The sequence below is a fragment of the Thamnophis sirtalis genome, unplaced genomic scaffold (genome assembly GCF_051295495.1).
Source record: "Thamnophis sirtalis isolate CommonGarterSnake01/CBP01778 unplaced genomic scaffold, rThaSir2_p1.2 scaffold_14, whole genome shotgun sequence".
NCBI lineage: Eukaryota > Metazoa > Chordata > Lepidosauria > Squamata > Natricidae > Thamnophis > Thamnophis sirtalis.
This window is the reverse complement of record NW_028261394.1, coordinates 26,305,311-26,329,421: the sequence shown is the minus strand read 5'-3', so window position 1 is coordinate 26,329,421 and position 24,111 is coordinate 26,305,311. Positions and strand designations below refer to the sequence as shown.

Sequence of the window (24,111 nt, the reverse complement as noted above, 5' to 3'; positions counted from 1 at the left end):
ATTCATCCATCGGGGAACATACATGCTCTTTGCTGCTCCTGCTGCTTCTTCCGTGTCTAGATCAGACTTTAAAACTGACAGAACCAACCCACCTTTTTGGCTTTGTCGTTGGCTAAAAATAAGCCGTCATCAGTACATGTTTCTGGTAGTAACCGGCATACCTGCGCCTATGCATTCACACAGCCTGTTATCTGCTATGTGCCTGCACTTGACCCCGTGGGTTGTACACTTAGGCACTGCAACTCTTTAACCTATTCAGGGTCCTCCAAGTAGTATATGGGAGGTCGGATCCTGCAGCCAGATACTCCTTTAACAGAATGACCGAGTCAGAAGGGACCTTGGAGGTCTTCTAGTCCAACCATGGACCTTGGAGATATCTGTATTTTTAAAAATGGTAATTTCTAGTGATTTAAATCTGCTGCAGTTTCATTTACCGTATTTTTCAGAGCATAAGACGCACCAAGATTTTGAAGAGGCAAATTTTAAAAAAAGGTTTTGCACTCTGCAGATCTCCCAAAAATGGCCTGTTTTTTGTCAAAAAAAAAAAAAAAGAGCCTGCATAGCCTTTAGGAGGCTTCCAGAGTGCTCCTGGGGAGGGGGAGGCCTATTTTTCACTCATTTTTCCCTCCCCAGCACCCTTAAGGCTATGCATGGCTATTTTTGCAAAGGGGGCAGGGTTTCGGGAGGTCAAAACTGCTGTATTAAGTGTATAAGACGCACCTAGATTTTCACCCTCTTTTTTAGGGGAAAAAGGTGCATCTTATACTCTGAAAAATACGGTAGATTATTTCCTTTTTAAAAAAAAAAACAACCATCCTGTTTTCAGATTGTGGCTTAACCAGAACACTGCTCACAAACATTGCTACATCCCCCATACATGTCCACTTCAAGGGACTCCCATTTCCGAGTTTAAAAAGAGGGGTGGTAAACCCACCAAATGCTCAGTCGCCCCCTCGCATCCCAAATCCATCAAGACAAATAAGAATACCTGGAAATAAAATAACAGTGACTATTTTATTGAGCATTATTGAATACCATATCAAAACACTTGACTAATAGGGGAAGTTTGACCTTCCCAAGCTTTGATTTTTTTTTTTTCCTTTTTGTCATTTTTAAAGTTTGTTTTCATTTTTTCGGTTTTTTTTCCTATATAAATACAGATACTTTTTTTTTTCCTTGCGGGTCAAAACCGTCCATCAGAGGTTCCCCCACCCCAATTCCCCAACCCTGTGGCTCAGCCAGGCTTTGCTTCGTGCTCAATTGTGGACTGGCAGGGCAGGAGTGTGTCTGTGTGTGTGGGTGGGTGTCGTATCCTCTGTTTGTGTTGCTTTAAGAAAAAGGCCAGTCCTGCGCTCCACAAAGGGCCGAAAACTGATCTTGTTGCAGGAGACTTGCAACAGCCCCTGAAGCCAGCACGGAGGTCGAGAGGGGAGTGTGAGTAAAGGACTTTTGGCAATTGGGGGGGGGGGGTGTTTGTTGATGGAGGAGAAAAGAAAAAAGGTCTTGGAAGATCTGCTCCCCACCTGCCCGAGAATGCAGCCTTATAAACATCACCTGGCACGCTGGTTGACACGACGTGGCTGTTTTGTAAACATTTGAAAAGGAAAACTTACAACACCTTCAGAAAAATGCCACAAAAAACACCTGATTCTCCTCCTCCTCCAGGCTGGGGAGAGTGGGGGGGAGGCAGGAGGGGAGGGGGGAAATGGCCTTGTTGTTCCAAGAAAATAAAAAGGGAGGGGTAAACTACCACCTCCCCTCCCCCTGCAAAAAGGAACCTGCTTGTGGGCAGGAAGGAAGAGTCCTTGATCCATTTTGCTCGTGGCAGGCTCTAGTCCAAACAAACATTATGGCGTTGCTGTGGGGTGGCGGGGCCCAGGGCCTCTGGCTCCTGCCCCAGGCCCTCTTCTTCGCCCCCCTGCCTGGACTGGAGGACGGTACCCCAAGTATGGCCTCGTGGAGCGACAGTTGCTTGTTGCGGGGTCTTCCCTGCCTCTGAAGTCCAGAACTGAACACTAAAAGGCCTAGGCTGCCTTTGGGGAGGGGCTGTCCCAGAGCTGGTTTAGAGGAAGTTGGGAGTGGGTGTGTGGAAGAAGGGTGGATGGTGAGATGACCTGTTGAGAAAAAAAATAAAGCATACTGAAAAGCTCTCCCAAAAACTTCTACGCAAAGAAGCCAACGTGTTTCACGTCTGTGTCTTTCAATGAATAAAAGGACAGTGTTGGAAGGGACCGTGGAGGTCCTCTAGACCAGTGTTTTTCAACCTTGGCAACTTGAAGATGTCTGGACTTCAACTCCCAGAATTCCCCAGCCAGCGAAAGCTGGCTGGGGGATTCTGGGAGTTGAAGTCCACAGGACTTCAAGTTGTCAAGGTTGAGAAACACTGCTCTAGACCAACCCCTGCTCAAACAGGAGACCCGTACCATTTCAGACAAGTGGCTGTCCAATCTCCTCTTAAAACCCTCCAGTAATGGAGTCCCCACAACTTCTGTTCCACTGGTTAATTAACAAACAATAAAGAAGAGGACGCTAACCATTCTCACCACTGCTTCTTGCTGGGGTTTCTTGACTCCTCTCCCCCACCCCCAGGAAATTTGCCTTTTCCCAAGAGATCCAAGGAAGGATGAATTAGAGCAGGGGTGTCCAAACTTGGGAACTTTTAAGACTTGTGGACTTCAGAATGGCTGGCTGGGGAATTCTGGGAGTTGAAGTCCACAAGTCTTAAAAGTTCCCAAGTTTGGATACCCCTGAATTAGAGGTTTTCAATTGATGCCTAGCTGGCCTCTATGCAAACAGAACGTTGACTAGAGTCAGGTGGATTTCCCAACCGATTCCGCAAGGATCTTCTGGTGGCCAAAGGCAGATCTTGGTCGATCCCTGGCATGAAAAGGATTTTGAGTCCCCAACTCTTCCCCACCAGCAACAAAGTCATCTTTCCCAATATCCATGTTTCCCCATCTTGACAACTTTTAAGATGTGCGGATTTCAACTCCCAGAATTCCCCCAGCCAGCATGCTGGATTGGCAATTCTGGGAGTTGAAGCCCGTGCATCTGAAAGTTCTCAAGGTTAACAGAATAACAGAGTTATTCGGAGGGAAGGCCTTCTAGTCCAAGTCCACAATCTCAACAGAGTTTGAGAAACACAACCCTAAATCTTCTACGGGTGGCCTTTGACTGATGTTCTTTTCATAAGTCATAAATCTTCCTTGAGGCGGCCTTCAACCTAGGATCTTTCTCAAATTCTTGGGCTGAGTAGGCAACGTTCTCCCACCCCCTACTCTCCTGTGACACACAAAAAGCTGGATAAGCAGGAAAGAGAGGGACAAGGAGAGTGTCCTTACAGAAGCTCAAAGAAAATCCATCCAACCCTGTACTAGAAGAATAAGAGCAGAAGGTATACCAGTGGTGGGAATTTCAATTCAAATTCATTTTTTTTACTACTGGTTCTGTGGGCGTGGCTTGGTGGGCGTGGCAGTGCTTCGTGGATGGTGCTTGGTGGGCGTGGTTAGATGGGTGTGGCAGTGGAAGGATACTGTAAAATCCCCATTCCCTCCCCACCCCACTAACCTGCTTTCCAGCTCCGTTCTCCTGTGCAGGGCAACAAAAGAAGACCAAGCTGATCAGGTGGGAGGCAGCAATAGACCGACGACATTGATCAGCTGGGAAGGGGGCAGGGCCAGCCAGAGGTGGAATTTGCCGGTTCTCTGAACTACTCAAAATTTCTGCAACCGGTTTGCTAGAACCGGTCGGAATCGGCTGAATACAACCTCTGATGTACATCCTACGGGGATTGTGTAGATCAATGGGCTCATGTCATGAAAACAGATACGACAACGATCTTAAACCAAAATTAACGAACCTGAAAAATATCCTGTTTTGGAAACACTTTTATTAAGCCATGCATCACTAGGCCCAAGGGAGAATCCTTCTATTTTGGTTCCCTGAAATACGCCTCGAGGTTTATGAGAACATTTGAACCAAACATGAAATCGGACAAGGTTTAGTTCAGAGGTTCTGTCTACATGTGCGGCATTCAACAGCCCCTAATGGTCTCAACAGCTAAGCTGAGTCAGAACTGATTTGAGCTTGGTTGGGAAATCACTAGAAAAATTGTGCCAAGAATTTGAAAGATAATGTGGGAAGATTCCAATGGCAACCCAGTTCTCTCCTTTGGCCAGCTAACAAAGGCTGGCTCGAGGATTTTGCTTGTTCAGTTTTGTTTAGGAAAAAAATGGAAGCAAGTATTAGTTTTGAGAATTTACTTCCTGTTTGCAATGCTTACTGACAAATCACTTGCTGCAGAACTGTTTAAAAGAGCATGTTTTTCTCTCTCGGTTATTAATAACCAATTCCTTTATTCTGTGGGCTGATGGCATTTCTTTCCATTTTTGCCTGCACGAAGCATTTGGGTTGCTTTCGAATGCCTCCGTTAAAAGCTATACACCATTCCCCTAAATCAGTGTTTCTCAACCTTGGTGACTTTAAGTCCTGTGGACCTCAACTCCCAGAATCCCCCAGCTGGCTGGGGGATTCTGGGAGTTGAAGTCCACAGGATTTAAAGTTGCCAAGGTTGAGAAACACTGCCCCTCATCATTTTCTTCCCAACCCCAGTGCGCACTCCGTCTCGACTGGGACAGAGGCTTTCCAATTTCTCAACCAGCGTGGCCATAACTGGATGGGCCATCTTAGTCCAGGGGTGCTTTTTTCTTCGGGTTAAACTGGGAGTTAGCAGAGAACTCCGTTGAGGGAGTGAGATTCTTTACAATGGGCCCTTTCAGGGCCGAGAGGCAGAAGAAGCTCACCTGGAAAGAAGTCCGGGTGGGATCCTGCGGTCAATCTGACGGGTGTTCTGGGCAGGATCTGTTGACTTCAAACCAGGAATCTATACAGCTGCAGAAGAGAAGAGGGATTCCCTCACTGTCCTGCATGGCATCTGGGAGGGTCACGGGGGCAGAAGAAAAGGGCCCCCCATGCGTGGCATGTATGGGGTTTGAAGAGGAGCAGCTCAGAGAGGCCTTGGGAGACCAACAGGTCCTTTCCCAGCCTCTCAACCCATCTGAACTGCAGGCCCAGCGGGGGCCCTTCTTCTTTGGGGGGTCTTCGTACTCTACCTCTTGTGATAAATGCAGAGGCAGGGCAGCCGGGCTATCGTGTCTCCTTGTAGGAGTTCCTCTAGGCAAATGACACATTCGCCGGAATCCTTGGTGAGCACGTCGTCTGCAGGAGAGAAAGAGAAGGCAGGGTGAGGCGGGCCAGGAAAGCAATAGCAATAGCAATAGCAGTAGACTTATATACCGCTTCATAGGCCTTTCAGGCCTCTCTAAGCGGTTTACAGAGAGTCAGCATATTGCCCCCAACAATCTGGGTCCTCATTTTACCCACCTCGGAAGGATGGAAGGCTGAGTCAACCCTGAGCCGGTGAGATTTGAACCGCTGACCTGCTGATCTAGCAGTAGCCTGCAGTGCTGCATTTTAACCACTGCGCCACCTTGGCTCAGGGTTCACACACACACACCCCTTGACGAGGGAGAGACGTTTGGGATCTACCAGGTTGGAGGACACCAAGGCACTTTGGGAGAAACCCCACATTGAGGGGATCCTCCTATAACAGGGGTGTCAAACTCAAAGCCCGGGGGCCGGATCAGGCCCGCGGAGCTGGCCTGGAAACAGCGAAGGATTGGCCATCAGTGCCTCTGCCAGCAAAAATGGAGCTTGGGAGGGCCTGCTGGTAGAGGGCTGCAGGAGGCTGTCATGGCCAATAATGGGGCCCAGGAGGGCTGCCCCACCCCCAAGCTCTGCTTTCACCGGCAGAGGGCTGCAGGAGGCCATCGCAGCTGAAAACGGTGCTTGGGAGCCCGTTTTCACTGGCAGAGCCCTCGGGCCTACACAGGCGCTCCTGACACAAGTGACCTCAAGCTGGCCAGGCCCACCCTGGCTGTGCCTGCCCCGGCTCCCCAAGGTCAACCACAACCCTGATGCGGCCCGCAGTGAAATCGAGTTTGAGATCCCTGTCCTATAACAATGTCCTCTCAACTCAGGGCTTCAATCCCAAGCTTCTTAAGAACAAAGTTTCTTTTAAAAGAATATTCCAGGATTGAAGCTCTCATCCAGAATGACAGAGGTTTACTGGTTTGTAAGAAGGCAGGGTTCTGCTGACAGGCCTGGGTACCCCAGAATGGTATTGAACCCATTGAGTGGTTGGTCCAATTGTGGTTACCAGGGGTATGCGTGTGGGGATGGTGGTATTGGCTTCTGTACTGGGTTGGGTTTTTTTTTTTGTAAGCAGCCAGAGTAACCATGAGTGATCAGCTTGTCCAAGATTTGATTAAAATTAACTCCAGTTAAAAAATCAAGATCATATTTTTTAAAAAAAATAAAAAATAAACAAATTGGATTCTAGAAAACAAATCACCAGGATGTTAGGAATGCAGGAGAATGAAAAACAATTGGATGTTTCTCCCATTGCAAATCATGGGCTGGCTTTAGGCTTGACACCCCCCCTCCCCCATGCAAGGCTAAATTCCTCCTTGGTCCACGGCTTCATCTAATGTCTGCATTGGCATCCAAAGGCAGGCATTCCTCTGGCCTCAAGGGAAAAAGCTTGCCCTGTTGGAATGAGGGATCCAGGCACCCTTTTGGCCCAAATCGGCCACCCTGCCTGCCAAGAATACCCAAAGCTTGAAATAAGGGACAGGTCAAATCCTTGGGGACTGGGAACACTGGGAGTGGTAGTCTCCATGCACCTGGGGCAGACCAGTAGCGGCCGTTCCCTGCCGCCTCCCCAAAGGCGCCACTGTGAAGCCCACCTTGGCTCGGCAGCTCCAAAACTAACCCCGAAAGGTGGGGGTGGAGGGGGGAGGATGGCGAAGTTGCTAAGTGCTGGGGGTTTGCTAACACCGATCCCACCTGCCTCTCCTCCCCCAGCGCTTGACCTGAGATGACCTCGAGTAAGGCGCTTGCCAGATGCACACCCAGAGCCGGGGAGGGAGAGAAGGAGAAGAAAAGGGCCTCCCTGAGGGCAAGGAGGGCCCAGGCTCAGCTGAATTCCAGCTGGCTCAGCTGGCACCGGCCCTCTGGCGGAGGCTGGGCAGATCTCTCTGGCTGCATCCCCAAGCCATGCTTGCTGCTGCCCTCCCCCCTGGCCCCACTGAGGGAGCTGCCTGGCGCCATCCCTGCCGCCTCGACCTGGCTGGGTAGAACAAGGGCAGGCTGCAGGGATGACACGGGCTGGCACAGATGTCTCCTCGCCCGCCCACCAGGGGCCCTCCTCCCTGGAAGCCGGCAGGCTTCTTCCTGCACCTGGGAGGCAGGGGCTCCTCCCTGTGTTGGCCAGCTGCCTGAGACAGCAACCGTGGCAGCAGCGCTGGACGAAGCTGGCCCTGCCCTCTGGCTGCCCCGTGCCAGGCAGAAGGACACTGAGGACGAGCACGAGGGGGAGCAGCTTCCCAACAGCTATTCCCTCCCTCCCCCAACTCTGCCCGACTGGGCTGCTGCACCCCAGGTCCCTCCCTAGATGGCAGCAGAGTCCACTCCGGAGCCCTTTGGATCAGGCCAAGGCAAGGCGGGCAGCCCCCTCCCCTCCCTGCTGCCGCACAGAGGACAGAGGAGCCGCGAATGGGCAGCTCATCTTCCCTGGGGGCTGGCAAGGCAAGAATAGAAGTTGGCACCCAGCGCAGAAGCAGCAACTCAAACAATCGCCTTCTGAAATATGAAGGAAGTTGGCTTTGCTCTTCGCCCGGAGGCAGAAATGGGGCTCTCATGCGCCTTCTCGCCCTGCCTAGCTCGGCCTTTCTGAACCAGCGTGCCAAGTGGTGGTGGTTCATGCCTTGTACAAAGAAGTGGGGAGACACCAGGCGAACAGGGCAGGGCATAAGATGGCAAGAGCGCTTATGGAGGGAGGGACAGGGCTGGCTTGGGTGTCTTTGGGGATACCAGCCGGAAAGCCAGGCAGGGGGGATGAGTGCCCCACGGCCTTGCCCCCAGCCACTGCCAGGCCTGGCAAAGGAGGCTCTGCAGGTTGCAAAGGAGAACTCACCGTTGTAGGACAGACGGGGCTTGCTCAGACACATGATAAAGTGCATTTCCATTTCATCGGAAGCCACTGATTTGGAGCAAACGGGGCACTTGAAACCTGGAAAAGAGGTGGGGGGAAGGAAGCAGGTTAGGGGGCAGACATGTCACCCCCATCCAGATGCAGAGCGGTTTGTGTGAATGTACAGGTGTAGGTACATAGGTAGACAGGTACATTACAGGTATATGGGTATACAGGCAATCTTCAACCGCAATTGAGCCCAACATTTGTGTTGTTAAGTGAGACATTTGTTAAGTGAGCTTTGCCCCGTTTTAGGAGATTTCTTGCCATGGTGGTTAAGCGAATTACTGCAGTGGTTAAATCAGTCACACTGTTATTAAGTGAATCTGGTTTCCCCATTGACTCTTGTTTGTCAGAAGTTTGCAAAAGGGGATCGATCATATGATGGTCATATGGCCACTGTGACCGTCATAAATATGAAACACTTGCCAAATATCCAAATTTTATCACATGATCATAGGGATGCTACAACGGTCATAAGGGTGAAAAACGGTCGTAAGTCCCTTTTGCTCCGTGCCGTTGTAACTCCGAGCGGCCCCTAAATGATGTGTTGTAAGTCGAGGACTACCTGCGTTAACTTCCTACAAGGATGCCAAGCGGATTTTCACAGCTTGGGGATGAATTCCCGGAGGCTGAAGCCATCGTTCCCTCGGCACCCAAACCACACTCACAACATTGCGTTAAATGGAACAAAACAGTTGCAAAGTTGAACATGAGAAAACGCCCCCTGAATGCTCAGAGACACAAAACTACGTGCACGAGAGAAAGGACTTTTTTTTTAAAATGCCGCCTTATTTCCATGATCTGAGATGACATTTTTGCCGGAGGAATAACATTGTACGGTAAAATCTGACAGGAGCAAAAAACAAAATAAAAGAACATGAAAATTAAAGGACAGGGTTCTACAGGCTTCAAAATCCAGGTCCTTTCGAGCGTTTAATGCAAAGGGAAAGGCTGGACTTCCGCGTGGCTGTCTCCAAATGCAGGCTCATTTGCGTGGCCCCCCCTCAAGATTGGGGCAGCCGGCGGAGAGAAAGGAACGATCTTCGCAGCTGCTCTCCTGAAGGATGGGCAGATTCAACCTAAGTGGTGCAAAGGGAGCTGGGATTTTTTGTATTCTTATGTAAGGCGACGTGCTGAAAATTACTCAGTTTATATAAAGCCATGTGAGACAAGCCAGAGAGTCAAAAAGCAGGGGGTTGCAGGATTTATTTTTGCAGGGAAGGTTGCTGGCTGCAGGAACCAGAAAATAGAATATAACCACCACCAACACCACCCCAAAAAAGCTTAGCCCTCCCCACCCCACCCTCTGGGTGGGTCCAGCACCTTCTTAAAATATTAAGGCCTGGCCACAGCTGCCGCCTCCTTAGGACTTAGCCCCCCCCCTGCGAATTATAACCCAATTACAGTGGATTCAATAGCTCACGCTAAAGACGCTGTTAAACGGATATTAAGTCGCATATGTCAACCAGTCCAATCTGAATAATCCTGGCCAAGGTTTCAAAGAATAGAAGCACGAACAATGATCTGTGCGTGTGAGAGAGAGGAACGCGTCCCGCCCTCCGCAGTGAAGGCTCTCGGATCTCTTTAAGTGGAAATGCTCTTATTCCCGCCGCCCTCCCGCCCTCCGGCTCCTTGATCTTATGAGGGGTGTTTCTTTAGGCTCAATCGTGGGCAAAGCCAGAATATTCTATTAGGCCAAGAGTGTCAAATGCAAGGCCCAAGGGGCGCATCCGGCCCGTAGGGTGTGCTTAGATGTGGCTTGCGGGGCCGCCCTGGAAACAGTGAAGGACCAGCCCACGGTGCCTCTGCCAGCGGAAACAGAGCTTGGGAGGGCCGTGCATGGCTCTCCCAGGCTCTGTTTTTGGCCTGGATGGCCTCTTGCAGCCCTCTGCTAGTGAAAACATAGCTTGGGAGGGCCGCGCGTGGCCCTCTCAGGATCTGCTTTCGACCGGGACAGCCTCCTGCAGCCCTTTGCCAGTGAAAAGGGATCTTGGGAGGGCCGCGCGTGGCCCTCTCAGGGTCTGTTTTCAGCCTGGACGGCCTCCTGCAGTCAATGACCAAGTATAACATTTCTTCCTCCTTTTAAATGGGATATTCTTTCTCTCATTTTAGGATTTGTGTGGAGAACCTCTGCAGCTATTGGGGCTTACTAGCAATGGTATGAAACTGGGGGAAATCTATGGTGGAATAATCAGATATATTTTAAAGAGGATGGAAAATGCGCCATGCAACACCCTGATAGGAACTCCTCTGTATCCCCAGAGCCATTGCCACAAACATGGGGGCTACAGAGCCACAACTTGCATAGCAGACAGCCCATCTGGTCGAGTGATGACTGCCTAGGTTTCAAGCGCCAGGAAAATCAGGAGACTCGGGCAGTTCAAATAGTACAAAACTTAAGCTCTCTACAAGAATCTGAACTACTAAAAGTCAAGGGAAGTTAGTGGGAGATAAGAGAGAAGGAACTCAAGATGGCTTGGGCTTAAGTCTCTTGTGGGCACAGGGACTCATAACTGATGATGTGTTTGACTTTGCTTTGCTGGCTGAGGAACTCTGGGAGTTGAAGTCCACAGGTCTTAAAGTTGCCAAGGTTGGAGACCATTGGTCTAGAGGTTTACCTGGCCTTTGGTTGTGCTTTTCCCAAAGAGCCATCATCCTGGGCTGGGAATCTTGGCTGGCATCTCTTCCCCACTGCCAAAAGTTGGCCAGCTCATCTGGCAGAGGGCATGGCTGCCAGTCAGGCTCTCAGCTGGAGAATTGCAAAGATCAGACTAGGAAGGGCAGATGCAGTCTAAGTGGGGATAGGCTCTGTCAACCGAACCCAGGAACAGGCCGAGGTCCATTTCCACCAAAAGGAAAAGCAACATGTCCTTCATGCTGACAAGATGGATCTTGATAGACTTGAACACTGGGCCCTATCTAGCAACATTAAATTCAATGTAAAGTCAAGTCTTACACTTAGGCAAGAAAAACCAAAAGGACAGATATAGAATGGGAGAAACCAGGCTTAATAGCAGTAACTGTGAGAGGGATTTTGGAGGCTTAGTGGACAACCAGCTAAATATGAGCTAGCAGTGTGCGGTGGCAGCCAAAAAAGCCAATGCAATCCTAAACTGCATTAACAGAGGACACAATCAAGATCAAGGGAGGTACTACCACCACTCTATAAAGCCTTAGTAAGGCCACAGTACTTACTAAGGCCTAGAGTACTGCATCCAGTTTTGGTCACCACACTATAAAAAGTGATGTTGAGACTCTAGAAAGAGTGCAGAGAAGAGCAACCAAGATGATTAGGGGACTGGAGGCTAAAAAGTACGATGAACGGTTGCAGGAACTGGGCATGGCTAGTTTAGTGAAGAGAAGGACCCGGGGAGACAGGATAGTAGTCTTCCAATACTTGAGGGGCTGCCATAGAGAGGAGGGGGTCAAGCTATTTTCCAAAGCACCTGAAGGCCAGACAAGGAACAATGGATGGAAACTGATCAAGGATCAGCTGATCAACCTAGAAATAAGGATGAATTTTCTGACAGTGAGAACCATCAACCCGTGGAACAGAAGTTGCCTTCAGAAGTTGTGGGAGCTTCATCACTGGACGCTTTCAAGAAGAGACTGGAGTGCCATTTGTCGGAAATGTTGTAGTAGGGTCTTCTGCTTGGGCGGGGGGTTGTACTAGATGACCTCCAAGGTCCCTTCCAACTCTATTAATCTGTTGTTAATCTGCCCCAACAAGACTGCATTTCATGGCGGTGTGGTTTAGTGTTTCCACTTCAGGATTTTCAGCTCCAGGGAACTGTTTGCAGAATGAAGGGGCTGACAAAATTAACCCAGGATTTTGTTACATGAGCATTTTATATAGCATTTTATCCCGGGACTGTGATGCAGGATCCTTCTGTGCATGGTACTTGCTCCTGATTTCTTTTTCTTTTCTTTTTTTGTGAAAAAGTTTTTTTTTATTTTTCTCTTTCATATTCATTCACAAATATACATTCTTATAGGTGCTGTTAACATTTATCTGTTAATCATTAATGTTTATCGTTATCTTCTTACAAATATATATAATACAGTTTGGGTCACTTTCTTGTCACCCCGTGTCTCCATCTTATTCTGCAACAGCCTTGCTCCTTCCTTCTTCTCAACCTCCCTTCTCCGCCTTCTTCCTCTCCTTCCTCTTTCCTCCTTCTCCTCTCTTTCCTCCACTCCTCCTCTCTTCTCCTCCTTCTTACCTTCTCTCCTACTCTTAAGTCTCCTTCCTTCCTTCCTCTGCTTTGCCCTTTCTTCCTTTCCCTCTTTTCTTCTTCCCCCCTTTCCTCCACTCCTCCTCTCTTCTCCTCACCTTCTCTCCTACTCTTAAGTCTCCTCCTTTCTTTCCTCTGCTTTGCCCTTTCTTTCTTCCTTTCCTTCCTCATTTCTTCTTGCTCTTTCTTTCAGCCACTCCTCCTCTCTTCTCCTCCTTCTTACCTTCTCTCCTACTCTTAAGTCTCCTCCTTTCTTTCCTCTGCTTTGCCCTTTCTTTCTTCCTTTCCTTCCTCATTTCTTCTTGCTCTTTCTTTCAGCCACTCCTCCTCTCTTCTCCTCCTTCTTACCTTCTCTCCTATTCTTACTCCCCCCCTTCCTTCCTCTGCTTTGCCTTTCCTTCCTCCCCTCTCTTTCCCCCACTCCTCCTCTCTTCTCCTCCTTCTTACCTTCTCTCCTACTCTTTCTTCTCCTCCCTCCCTTCCTCTGCTTTATCCTTTCTTCCTTTCCCTCCTCGTCGGACTGATCTCTTGAGGTTCTTTCGTCCTTTATTGATCGGGGCTTCTCCTTCCAGTAACTTTTCAGGCTGGTTCTTGTGCTGGTAAGTCATCTCTCTTCCAATCCAGCCAAGTGATTCTCCACTGGAGCAGAAGGTTTATGGCAGCAGAACCTGCTTCACCACATTTTTGTCACCTTGTCCTTGGACGCCATGTGAAGGAGGGGGACGACGTTTGCAATGGAAGAAAAAGAAGGACTCTTCTTGCTGAAGATATACTTCACTGCACTCCCAGACAGCACAATTGTGACTCTTTATTATTGTTATGGTTGGCCACACAGTCAGCGTTTGGCATTTTTATCTACCTACTGAGTACTTTCCAAGGACCTGAGATAGACAGATGTTGTTCTTTGATTATGTTAAAGGTTATCAGTGCAGGATGTAAGCTGTGAGGAGAGCTGCTTTTGCAATTGACTGATGGGGATTTTGTCAATGCCAACGGTATTCAAATGGGGCTCCAGATTTTTGGGGTTGCACTGCACTTGTTACTATTGGTATTAACTTTACTTTTTTGTCTTTCTTACTGACAGTTGTTAAGTCTGAAGTGTTATGTGGTAGATGCTTATCTATATGAATTCTAAAGTCCAAGGACACTTTAGCTCTTCATAAAGGTTTCCCCTGTCCAGGGGGACTCTAGTGTGTGATGCTCATCTCCGTTTCTTTGCCAAGGGAGTCAGCATTGTCCAAAGACACTCATGTGACCAGCATGACTATATATGCCAAGGCGCACAGAATGCTATTTCTTTCCCGCCGAAGTGGTACCTATTAATCTACTTGCATTTGCATGCTTTCAAAGTGCTAGGAGGGCAGGGGCTGGTGCTGATTCACCCGTCGTGCAGTGCTCAGATATTGAACCTAGGTGGTCAACTGTCTCTATTTTGTGGTCCCACCAATTCTTGCTTGCAGGCAAGTGGTATTTCTTGCAGATGTTCTAAAGCAATGGTCTCCAACCTTGGCAACTTTAAGACTTGTGGACTTCAATTCCCAGAATTCCTCAGCCAGCAAAGTTGGCTGAGGAACTCTGGGAGTTGAAGTCTTAAAGTTGCCAAGGTTGGAGACCACTGTTCTAAAGCACCATTGTTGCCACTTTGCCATGCTACTGCTTGTAGTTGGTCTGTGGAGTCTTGCAGCAGCTAACCAAGTGATGCCCTGTTTCTTCAGCTTTTTTGCAGAGGTGGCATCTGTTGCCCTCTTCTCAACTCTTACTTTGTAAGCATTTGTTCTTAAGATTTGGTCTAGTGCAGTCAGAATTACCTCATTATTATTATTGTTGTTGTTGTTATCATCATCATTATCAGCAGCAGCACCAATCATTCCAAAACCACCCAGATATTCAGACTGGTTTGGTATTTTGATCCATCCATCGAGTCCTTACCAAGGACCTGGGACAAGCAGATCTGGATGTTTGACGGTGTTACAGATATTGACGCAGGATGGAAGCTATTCCAAGTAAAGCCGCCTTCTGCAATTGACTGCTGGCAAATTTGTCAATGCCAATGGTGTTCAAGTGATGCTTCAGTTGTTTTGGGATTATTATTGTTGTTATTGTTATTATTTCAGCTTTACTGTCCCTTTCTTCACAACAGCAAGGAGGAACATGTAGGTGACTCCTGTTTCCAGGGCAATTGGTGCCTTGTGACTTGTGCTCATTCTTGGTCAACAAATGACAAAATACAATGTCCAGCCACCTTTGACTTCCTGTTTCTCCATTTTCCAAATTCCACATGTTCACAGCATTTAAGGGACCATGAAGTATCATCCTCCTTGCTTAAGGCAGGAATCCAAATTAAAACACCCAGAGAGGGTGAAACCGATGTCTTTTGTTACTGGTTCTATTCTCAAATTACTCTGGCTTCAGCAGCTGCTTTCCTGTAACTCAATGTTTCTCAACCTCAGCAATTTTAAGATGGGTGGACTTCAGCCCCCAGAATTCCCCAGCCAGCAAGAGACCAATCCTATTCTCTTTTTTGCATGGCATCACTTTAAGTATTTGAAAAATCCTACTGGATTCTCCTGTTTGCTCTTTTTCTTTTCAATACTAAAAATGCACAATTTCATCATCCCTTTGTCATTCTCGGCATTTGTTTGGGTTTCCCTGAATTTTTCTTAAGATGGTTAATGCTCAGGACAGAGAAGGTATGTTCATCAATGCTGAAGATGCTGGTCCTATTATTCATATTCAGATATTTCATGTGATTTTATAGCAGCCATCCTATCCTATGTGTTTATGTTTATGACATTTCCTAACAGTGAGAACAACCAGTGGAATGGCTTGCCTTCGGAAGTTATAGGTGCTCCATCACTGGAGGCCTTTAAGAGGAGACTGGACAGCCACTGATCTGGAATGGTGTAGGGTTTCCTGCTTGAGTAGGGTGTTGGACTAGATGACCTTCAAGGTCTTTTCAAATTATTATTCTGTTACTTTTAAGGTCTGTTCCTCTACCTGTGCATTTCCTTCCCTTTTCAAAAATGAAAGCTTTTGTATTTGCCCCTCTTCAACTTCATTCTGTTATCTTCTCTAAGAGATCTGGATCATCTTGAATTTCTTCTTCGCTCTCCCAACATATTCGCTCTCTCAGCTCTGTGTCATCTGCAAATTCATTAAATATTCCTACACAGCAGCAATTACATTTGGAAAAGATTCCAGCTCAGCCTGCTTCAGAACTGAAAGGGGCTTATGCAAAGCTCATGGTACTGCTTTCCATCCCTTTTCCTTACAGTAATTGATGTGTTGCAAGAGAAAAAAGCGGAGAAGGGCGTTGGTGCTTACCTGATATGCCTCTTCTCATAGTGGGGGAGGAGTAGCCAGGATGGGTTGACCTTATCCTCTCATTGATTGGACTGAGTCAGATAAGCTCTTGGTATACACCCCTGGTCCACCAGGCTCTGCCCAGTTATCGGCGAAGAACTCTATCCGACCCGTTGTGCCATCCACTCCAGACCTTGTTAAGGTTTCAAACTTTTTACTGAATTATAACTTGAACATATTAGTGCAATATCCATCATAATACATGTTACATTACCATGACAGGGAGGGTCTGGTTACTCCTCCCCTACTATGAGAAGAGTATCCAGGATGGGACCTACCAAAGCTAACACGTCCCTAGGGAGGGTAACATACTGAGGGCCCCTGGCCACACTAAGCCTGGTGGGGTGTCCCCCGCTCTATGAACCACCTGTAATACCCTGCAACCAAACGAAGCCTCCGCCGAGGCAAAGGTATCCAATTTGTAGTTCCTCACGAAGGGTGAGGGGGAAGACCACGTGGCTGCCCTATATATCTCTGTCAATGAGGCCTGTGTTCAGGCCGCTGTGGTGGCCGCACTTCGTGTGGAGTGTGCTGTGATGGGGCTCGGTGACCGTATGCCCCGGGACTGGTAGGTCGTAGCAATGCAGGTCCTCAACCACCTGCCTATGGTGGTGGAGGTCACCTTCTTGCCCAGAGACCCCAGTTGGAATGAGACAAACAGGGCCTCGGACTTTCTATTCGGCCGGGTTCTTCTGAGGTAAATCCTCAGAGCCCTCCTTACGTCTAGGGTGTGCCACTTCCTCTCTAGCGGGCGAGAAGGGTCCGGACAAAAATTGGGCAAAATCAACTCTTGCGACCCCAGCAGAGTTCCTGCAGCGAGGCTCATCTTCTGGGCTGGGGTCCAGCGCCGCCCTCGCTTGCCCGTAATTCGATTTGTGCCCCGCAGCGCTTGGGGAAGCCGTGGCTCGCCGCTCGACACTGTGGGGAGCGGTAGAGCGTTCTGGCGCCGCTGGTGCCTTCGCGGCAGGGCTTGCCTTTGGAAGGCTTGTGCCCTTTGTCTCCTGCTCGCCTGGCAGATTTCTTTTCTGAGTGATGCTCGTCTCACTCAGAGGCCTGGGCAGCGTGCCACCCCCAGGGGGGCTTTTGGCAATTCTTTCGCAGCTCAGGGAGCTTCCAGCTCACCTGCTGTTGCTGCGGGAGGGAGACAGATGAATTTTTTCGCTTTCTTTAGATTTCTTTGAATTTATCAGAGATCCAGGATGGCAAACCATCCAGTTTTGGGACTGAGTCAATAACTGGGTAGAGCCTGGTGGAACAGGGGCGTATACCAAGAGCTTATCTGACTCAGTCCAGTCAACAAGAGGATAAGGTCAACCCATCCTGGATACTCCTCCCCTCACTATGGAGAAGTAGACAGTCACTGCCTGAGAAGACCACCCAACCTCATTAGAGAAGACCAATGAGACGGAAGGGGCTATCTGTAGATTGAGCCACAGAATTGCTTGTCAAAAGGCCTTTTATAAAATGTGTTTCTCAAAATGCAGGATGTTGTAAGGCATTTTATTTTTAACTTCAGCAACTTTAAGATGTGTGGACTTCAACTCCCATAATTCCCCAGCCAACAAGCTTTAAGATGTGTGGGTTTCAACTTCAAATTCCCCAGAAATTCATGCTGACTGAGGGATTCTGGAAGTTGAAGTCTCATGCATGTTAAAACGGCTTAGGTTGAGAAACACTGACCTGACCTGGGTTTAGTTCTAAATAAAACAATTAATCATGAAAACTTATCTGGGCAATTTTGCAGGCAATCTAGACAAAGTCATGTTCCATTTGTAATGTCCCATCTTTTCAGTGTTGCTTTTACATTTTTTGTGCTGCTTTTACATTTTTTTCTGAGCCGAGGTGGTGCAGTGATTAGAGTGCAGTACTGCAGGCCACTTCAGCTGACTGCTAACTGCAGTTCGGCGGTTCAAATCTCACCGGCTCAAAGGTTGACTCAGCCTTCCATCCTTCTGAGGTGGGTAAAATGAGGACCCAGACTGTGGGGGTAATATGCTGACTCTGTAAACCGCTTAGAGAGGGCTGAAAGTCCTATGAAGTGGTATATAAGTCGAACTACTATTGCTATTGCTATTCTTTCCCAAAAGGAAAAAAAAAACTAGGAAGAAGAGCTGCACAATGGTTTTGACTGGTAACATCAAAAGAAAAGCATAGAAAAACCAACGAGAAAAATCCTCCAAATAAGGTTGGTTTGAGATATCACAGGAAAAGTAAAAACAAAAAGAATTTCCTTGAAAAATGAAGTGCAACCAATGGTGTGACACATAACAACCTCTCGCTGATTTTGTCATTTTCTAATAAGAACAGCTTCATATCGCAGAACTTTGGATATATTGTGTATATCCGTGTAAGATTGTAAAGTTTAACCTTCCAAGATTTTAAACTTCCAATGCAAAGAGTATATAATACATCAACCCAACAGAACTCAGTATTCTGCATTATGCTGTTGGTTTGAGCTCTGAGCTTGGCAATTTGGTTGCAAATATTTCATCACCATTCAAGGAGACATCGTCAGTGCGTTTTGAGTTGTGCTCACCTGTATAGACGAGCACAACTTTGCTTACACCTTTAACTTTTGCCCCTTGATCAATTCATTCTTCAGGAATCTGGTGCTCTTGTGCAAGAAACCAGAGAGAAACCAGGATTAGGACTAACCATGGAAGCCCACTACGCGACTTTCAGACAGCCCCTGGCCCTCAGTCAATCTACTCCACAGGAGTGCAAGTGTGAATATGAAATAAAGGACAATCTCCAAGTAAGCCACCCTTAACTCTTGGGAAAAGGTAGGATATGCATATAATACTTCAATTAGGCACAGAAATAAAGGCCCCTAAGCCAAGAGGGGACATTTATTTTTCAGCTATCACCAGCATTATATGAAATCTTAATGCTGGTCTTGTTGTATTCGGGTCTTTTTCCCATGGGCTGCATCTGGCCCGCAGGCCTTGAGTTTGACAGCCCTGGCCTAGAGAATTCCACCTGGGGTTGACTCAAAGAATGAGGGAGCCTGTTCAGGCCGATACACCCAGCACAGCTATCGCAGTTTGTCGAAATGGCTTCCCAACCATTGAAAACAAGCCCAAGCAAGCAAAGGAAGGGAGAGCTGTGTGTCAAGCGGTATAGGCTTCTACCTGGGCAACCAGGAGCAAAGCTTTCCCATCACCCAGCAACCAAGAAAAACATCCTCTATTTTTATAACTTCAGTCTATGCCGAAGTCCAGTTGCGCAGTCAAAAATAATCTTAAAAAAAATAATAAAATAAAAAAGAGTGGCACCAGCCGGAGACCATGGCGGGATTAGCGGGAGACGTGAAATGGACCGCAGCCCAGGGTTAGTAAACTCCCATTCCCGCGGAAAAGGCCAGTGGTGGTCCACCATGCCGCCCCCACCGCCCGAGATGCACGCAAGGCACTACGGAGCAGTCAATAGGTCTTTTAATAAGGGAAGGGTCTCCAACCTTGGCAACTTTTAAGACTTGTGGACTTCCACTCCCAAAGCTGGCTGAGGAACTCTGGGAGCTGAAGTCCACAAGTCTTAAAGTTGCCTAGGTTGGAGGCCAAACCCTGTTTTAAGGGACCCCAAAACTCCATGGAGGAATCCGAGGGGCTCACCTCTGCAGAGCAAGAAGGCAGCCAAACGCCAGAGCCACCTAAGGACCATCCTGGCCACTCCAGAGGAGAAAATCACCAGGAACCATCCGACCCTCTGAAGCAGGAGCTCCAGTCCCTTTCCGGATGTGGCCACAGGATAAAAAAATAAGGAGGGGGGAGGGGGCGAAATACTGTGTCAACAACACGCCCAACAATTCTCCCAGCAGAGGGATGTTGCTTTGATAGACATGCCCAGGTGGGCAGCTGGCCAGTTGCCCAGGTTCACAGTCTTGGCATGCCCAAGTAGAGCAGAGGGCATTTAGATGTGCTCTTGGGATGCACCAGAGGCCCGCACATCACACACACACACACAAAAAACACCCTTGGCAGTGCTGACTTTTCTCTAGCCTCTGAGCAGGAAAGAACCAGAAAGAGGGGAGAGGAAGACTAAGGTTTCGAGGAGCAGGTCCTGACAGATTCCCTCCTCCCCATCCACTCTAGTATGCCCGGAGAATATTTTCCGAGTGCTTTTCTCCCACGGGGGTTTCAGCAGGGGGTTTCAGTCGGAATAAAGAAAGATCTTTCAAAGGGGAGGAGATCTCAGAGAAATTGCCCTGAGTGAAATGCAGTGCCTTCCCATTTATTGTGGGTCCCCTCCCCCCACAATGTTTAATCGTTAATTTCTAGCCAAATAAAAATAAAACAATGCAAACGTGATAAGGCAAGGGCAAAACAATGAATGTGTCAGCTTCAGTATGCTTGTGGGTGTGGATGTAATGGAAAGTTTGGAATAACCTTGAGGAATAGGAAAAAGAGCTACAACCAAGAGAACAGATAAAAGAGAATTGTCTCGGGGACAGACAAGTAATTTGAGAAAGCGCATTCAGACTTGCAAAATTCTGTTACGACTGTATAGCTTTACAATAAAAGTAGAACTGATTTAACATAGCATTATTCCCAGTCTGATCTTCCTTCCTTGAAGGGCTGGAAGTAGCAATAACTATAGCACTGACTTATATACCGCTTCACAGTGCAAACTAAGACACAGTGCTTTACAGCCCCTTCTAAGCGGTTTACAGAGCCAGCATATCACCCCCAAGAATCTGGGTCCTTGTTTTACCAATCTCAGAAGGATGGAAAGCTGAGTCAACCTGGTCAGGATTGAACTCTTAGCAGTGGGCAGAGTTAGCCTGCAATACTGCATTCTTAACCACTATGCCACCATAGATATAGAAATGGATGGATGGATGGATAGATAGATAGATAGACAGATCTACTGTCACGTTCTGGCGTTCACGTTGCATACAAACAGAGATTCAGTTTATTTGGTGAAAACTGTTATCTCTATCTAAGAAACTACCTGATAACCAGCACTAAATGACAATGATACAAAGGTAAATCAAATCCAAGTCATTTCTAACCAAGTTACACCATCACCTACACACATATATATATATATATATATATATATATATATATATATATATATATATATATATATATATATATATATATATATATATATATATTTTCACATACACACACACACACACACACACACACCATTACCCCACCCAGCTCCACCCACAACTCCACCCAGATGACACCCACCCACCATCACCAATCACCATGACCCACACCCTCAGCCACATCCCCACATCATAGCCTCTTTCCTGGTTAGCAGCATCCGAGCAAGAGTTACATCAGAGTAGGCAGTTGCACCCGGGTAGAAGAGCCACATGCAGCTACAGGCTCAATCAACATCAGAGAGGCAACATCAACGTGGCAGCGCTAGTGGCGTGTAAGCATGGCCGTGCGGGCATGGGTGATGGACAGGTTCCCCCTGGATGGCAGCCTGAGGACTGACACATACAGTTAGATAGCAATTGCATTTAGACTTATGTACTGCTTCACGGTGCTTTACAGTCCTCTCTAAGCGGTTGACAGAGTCAGCCTATTTGCCCCCAACAATCTGGGTCCTCGTTTTATCCACCTCGGAGGGACAGAAGGCTGAGTCAACCTTGAGATTGTGAGACTTGAACTGCCAAACTGCAGGCAGCCAGGAGCCAGCAGAAGTAGCCTGCAGTACTGCATTGTAACAACTGCGCCTCCACGGCTCTTATTATATAATATATTTATTTACTATACTTTACTGTACTTACTTATAAATATATAACAAGATACTTTTTTTTTAAAAGTCCCATCTTAGTACTTTAATATTATGATGTGTTTGTCACTGCTAAGGAGGAGTTTTACCCTGGAGAATTAAGGGGAAGATTTGTCCTTCCCCTGGAGAAATTGGAGGAAATCCTCTGCCCAATTTCTCTGCCTGAAAGTTTGATGGAGAAGTCTGAAAAGATGCAATTAACAGCCAATGAAACCAAGGCATCCCCCCCCCCCCCACACACACACATTTTTGACTCACTGACCCAAAAGTTTTGCCATCAGTGTTCTAACTAGTGTACTGGCTCAACTGAGTTTATAATTTTAGGATTCCAAACTTGGAGTTGTCTAAAAAGGAGGAGGAGGAGGAGGAGGAGGAGGAGGAGGAGGAGGAGGAGGAGGAGGAGGAGGAGGAGGAGGAGGAGGAGGATGGATTCTCACAATCAGCCATAAATTAGGATTCTCCAAAGGCAGCGGCTGGATTTACAGAGCAAACTAAACCCGATGCAAGAATCTTTTCTGAGGACAGTGTAAAATCACAACCCAGAAGTCTAGGCTCAGGCAGGGTTAAGTGGCTGAAGGTTGCCATCTTGTTGGAACTCTGAACTTAAGAAAGTTGCCTCCTGCGGATCACCCCGTGGTGTCAGAATGAGATTCATTGGTCCTAGCTCCTTATGGGACCCCAGATCTGGGGTTTTAAATCTTGAGTTACAAATAAGTAATGGTGGATACCACGACTCCATTCGCCAGCTGAGTCAACACTGAGGGTGGAGTTTCTTTCTCTAAGTTTGTGGGCTGGTTTCCAAACGTTTCGTTACTAGGCTAGGTAACATCTTCAAGTGGGGTTTAGGGGATGTCAGTGTTGGGAGTTCTTCTGCTTATAAGGGTATCGTGTGGTCAGTAAACATCCCCTTAATTTTGCTGTAAGGGTCTGGTAACTAAACATTTGGAAATCAACCCACAAGCTTGGAGAAGGAACTTCTATCTTCATCCTACACCAGAGCTACAGATATTCACCACTATAAGTCAACAACTTTTGCCACTCAACAACCATGAACATGTCAAGTGATTCTTTCAAATTGTGGGATGGCAGCTTGACAGAAAAGGGCAGGTAGGAGTAACTCAGTGGTGGTCAAACTGGATGTCCCTCTTCAGCAAACCCAAAGGTTTCTTTTCAAGATAGGAAAGACGGGACCACGAGTTCTAATCCCGATTCAAAGCACACAGCCAGCTGGATGACCTGGGCCTAGTCCCTCTCTCAGCTCTGGGAAGATGACAGTTGCAAACCACTTTGGCAAAGACTTTCTAGGCAGTCCAGCCAGCAGGAAAAATGGACTTTGAAGGTGACATCAATTTCAACGGGGCTTATTGTGAATGGAACCTACAACATTTAGAAGCAACTTTCTAAGGCAGACAGTGCAACATTATTTCACAAATGGCATTCTAGCAATAGCAATAGCAGTAGACTTATATACCGCTTCATAGGCCTTTCAGGCCTCTCTAAGCGGTTTACAGAGAGTCAGCATATTGCCCCCAACAATCTGGGTCCTCATTTTACCCACCTCGGAAGGATGGAAGGCTGAGTCAACCCTGAGCCGGTGAGATTTGAACCGCTGACCTGCTGATCTAGCAGTAGCCTGCAGTGCTGCATTTAACCACTGCGCCACTTTGGCTCTAATTCCTCTACTCGTCACTTTGTTAAAACCTTGCAACAGACCTTATTTTAAAGTTCCTCTGATGGCTCATAAGCCCCTGGAACAATTTTACGGCATTTTCTTCTCCGGTCCGTGCCTGCCTCTGTCCCAAGACTCCCTTCAGCTGGAAAGCAACTTGTCCTGTCTGGATTTCACCTTGAGAGTGAAGTTGTCAAATACCAGGGAAATCAGGAGTCCAGGCAGTTCAAATGAATATAAAGGTTCATTGCCAGCTTACGCTTTCTACAAGAATCTGTACTATTAATCATCATCATTTAACAACTCTATAATCCCTTGTGGGGTGGAGTCTGGGCAACTGTATGAAGCAGAGTGATTAGTGGCCGGATGCCTTTCCTGTTGCCAATGTGGAGTTATATTCAGCAAAAATATTCTCATCGTGCCCAGAGAAATATCTGCCTCTACCTAGGATCGAACTCACAGCCTCCTTCCTGATTGTGAGGCGAGAGCTCCGCCTCTAGGTGACCTCATTACTCAAGAATCTGTGCTATTAATGGTCCAAGCAAATAGGCATTTGATAAGAGTCAAGGGAACTTAAGGTGGGTTGGACTTAGAACTCTTGTGGTGACAAAGAGGCTCGTGACTGATGACGCCTTTGACCCCTCCCTCGGGCTCAGCCTGATCATCTCCTACAAAAGGGCTTGTGTTGCCATGCTACAATGTTCCTTCCCCCCACCATTTTTTTTTAAATTATTCTCTTACATACCATTGTAAGTATACATTCACATAATTGTTATTCTTCTTTACATTTGTCATTCTTATACATTTGTTATTTCATTTAATAGGTTATAATATACAGTTTGGGTTGCTTTATTTGCCATTCCTTCCGCCTGTTGTAACACCACCTTATTTTCCCTTTCTTTTCTCCCTCCCTTCTTTCTTTACTTCCTTCCTTCCTCCTCTCATTTCCCTTCCTTCTCCCCTTCCCCCTACTCTTCCTCTTCTCCTTCCTA

At 47.5% G+C, this 24,111-nt stretch overlaps 1 protein-coding gene across 1 annotated transcript in view; it reads right to left on the bottom strand.

Moving 5' to 3' along the window:
* Positions 1-995: 995 nt before the first annotated feature.
* Positions 996-24,111, bottom strand: part of ZNRF1 (zinc and ring finger 1) — a 45,259-nt gene continuing 22,143 nt past the window's right edge. Inside the window, exons 2-5 of the mRNA XM_014053687.2 lie at positions 8,036-8,131; positions 5,112-5,217; positions 4,803-4,890; positions 996-2,114 (exon numbers count right to left, since the gene is read on the bottom strand). Of these exons, the coding sequence (XP_013909162.1) occupies positions 4,833-4,890; positions 5,112-5,217; positions 8,036-8,131 (260 nt within the window). The 3' untranslated portion in view covers positions 996-2,114; positions 4,803-4,832. The remainder of the gene's footprint in view (positions 2,115-4,802; positions 4,891-5,111; positions 5,218-8,035; positions 8,132-24,111) is intronic.